At 45.8% G+C, this 2,500-nt stretch overlaps 1 protein-coding gene across 7 annotated transcripts in view; it reads left to right on the top strand.

Annotated features, from left to right (window-relative positions):
• Window positions 1-2,500, top strand: part of LOC113588428 (receptor-type tyrosine-protein phosphatase mu) — a 164,263-nt gene that overhangs the window by 129,410 nt on the left and 32,353 nt on the right. For 6 of the 7 annotated variants that reach the window (XM_081722646.1, XM_081722650.1, XM_081722649.1 and 3 more), the window contains one exon: window positions 2,223-2,310. In XM_081722646.1, the coding sequence (XP_081578772.1) occupies window positions 2,223-2,310 (88 nt within the window). Of the gene's footprint in view, window positions 1-2,222; window positions 2,311-2,500 lie in introns of those variants that run through there. The other variant, XM_081722652.1, reaches the window with a different exon arrangement.

Raw genomic sequence — 2,500 nt, 5'->3', positions numbered from 1 at the left:
CCAAATTATGTTTTAATGGGTTTGAATGTTCCTGAAGGTTCTAGTGAGGTACAAACATGGACAAAATATCCCACGCAGAAGTGCGCACTTATTGCGCTCCCCACCGAGAACACCCCGAGAGCTCTTTAAACTTAGACCTCAGGAGCCAAGATTTACCATATGAATTAATTACAGGAAATCACATCAATGATTCTGTTTGGCTGGCGTCTCCACGAGGCTGCATGGCAGAAGTTAAGACGTCGTCATTCTCTCCTCCTGTTTGAGGAGCATCTTTGAATTTGTGTCAGAATTGTTCTCTCTCTCTCTCGCTCTCTCTCTCTCTCTCTCTCTCTCTCTCTCGCTCTCTCTCTCTCTCTCTCTCTCTCTCTCTCTCTCTCTCTCTCAGCTAATAGGGGTTTCAAAGAGAAAGAGGCGCTCTAACAGGGCAGCCAGATTAGCCAAGTAAAGGGGAAAAAAACCTGCAATTAAAAGGCACATTTTTATCCCTTTACAGGCTAGCAGAAAAGAGGCAGGAAAAAATAAATAAATAAAACAGTGGAAACGGTCACACGGAGTGATAATAGCTTTATTTGATGTTTGTCTCCCATTCTCTCTCACTCTCTCCTTCTCTCTCTCTCTCTCTCTCTCTCTCTCTCTCTCTCTCTCTCTCTGTCTCTCTCTCTCTCTTTCCCTCATTTTACTCTCATTTCTCTTTTGTAAGCTCAAGTGAATATTGTTTTATTACTCTCCCACACAATGTGGCTTTGTTTCCTGGAGAGTCCAGGCGAACTTGAGGAATTATGGATTTGGTTTTCTATTAAAACAGACACAAACAGTGTGTTCCATATTCATAGCCGTGGTTTTAGCTGTCACAGAAGGCGCTTACAGCATTATAAAGCACCTTAAATGGGGACGTTGTGCTCAGACAGTGGCGGTCCTAGCTGAATTGTTATGCCATGCGTGCACAATCAATGACACCAGGCAAGTTCTTTATCATGTCATGCGATGAGTCACCGCGAGATTGCTTTTGTTCCCGTACGCAGGCCTTAACTTCGAAGGACAACTTTGGATGTCCGTCAGGGTCTCATGTCGCATTTCCATCAAGCAAAAATTAGAATCCTTCCTTAATTCGCGGGCTGGTCACACCTTCGGCTCTGCGTAGCGCAAAATACGATGTTTTGAAATTGCTTGCAAAGACCCACATGATCCCCGCGATGCACATGTGGAGTGGGGTACACACTAAAAAGTAAAGAGCTGTTTTGCATGGCTGGCTAGCTAGCTGGCTTCCACGGCTGGCAGTCCTGACTCCCAGCATGCATGGAGCCTGTGGTGGCTGCTAACCTGCTGCTGGAACTCTTTGGCAGGACATGCGCACACTATCGCCTCCTTCATCCTCCTTCATGCCGCTGTTACTGTTGTGTTGGTGGTGGTGGTGTTGTTGTTGATGTTGTTGTTGTTGTTGATGATGCCTCTAAATTAGGTTTGCCCAGTGTGGCACGATGGGGGGGTCCTTGAACACCCCATGCTGTATGAACTGTGGAAATAAATTACCATAATTTGACTTAATTGTGGCACAGTAGTGAAGATCAGAAAGGTAATCTGACAGCGTGTGGGTGCCCCATTTTTCATGAGTGTCCACCCCACCCCCCCCAACACGCATACACACACACACACACACACACACACTTATCCTCAGACTGGAACTATTCAGGGAAGACAGGCAGCGATCAGGACTTCAACAGGGGAGCCATTTGAGTGTAACACACAGGCACTCTCAGGCTGGTAGCTATGCTGGGAGGATCACTTGGGGAAGGGTTTGGACGTGGCATGTGCCAGCCGGTTGTTCTAATGGGTTTGGATTTTGATGCGGCACACTGGGACTCAGATAAAGATCCTTCACTCTCACCCTCTTTCCTTTGAGCTTCCCTTTTCTTGCAGAGATTAGGAGGAGATTCAGTTCTTGTGAGTTTTTAAGGAGCTGACATGAGACTCCCCTCATCGGTCTTCTCTGACTCATTCTTTTTATCCCTCTGTCTGTCTCCCTCGCCCTCTCTCTCTCTCTCCCGCCCTCTCTCTCTCTCTCCCTCCCTCTGCCTATCTATCTATCTATCTATCTATCTATCTATCTATCTATCTATCTATCTATCTATCTATCTATCTATCTATCTATCTATCTATCTATCTATCTATCTATCTATCTATCTATCTATCTATCTATCTATCTATCTCACCCACGTTTACAGAGCTTTTTCGAAGGACAGTCTGCACCATGGGACTCCGCTAAGAAAGATGAGAACCGGATGAAGAATCGCTATGGAAACATCATCGCATGTGTGTATTACAGAGCACCGTGCCACAGCATCATTCCCCCCCCCCCCCCACACACACACCTACATATATATGTGCACGTAGAGACTAGTTTAAGTACGGCTGAGGAAGGACCTCTGTCTGTAACGTCCGGTTTCTCTGAAAACTCTGTGTACTTCAATACAGTTTTGAATATCTCTACATCTCTTACTAC

The sequence above is a fragment of the Electrophorus electricus genome, chromosome 11 (genome assembly GCF_041902795.1).
Source record: "Electrophorus electricus isolate QZ-2024a chromosome 11, ASM4190279v1, whole genome shotgun sequence".
Classification (NCBI taxonomy): domain Eukaryota; kingdom Metazoa; phylum Chordata; class Actinopteri; order Gymnotiformes; family Gymnotidae; genus Electrophorus; species Electrophorus electricus.
This window is presented reverse-complemented; position numbering and strand designations above follow the sequence as displayed.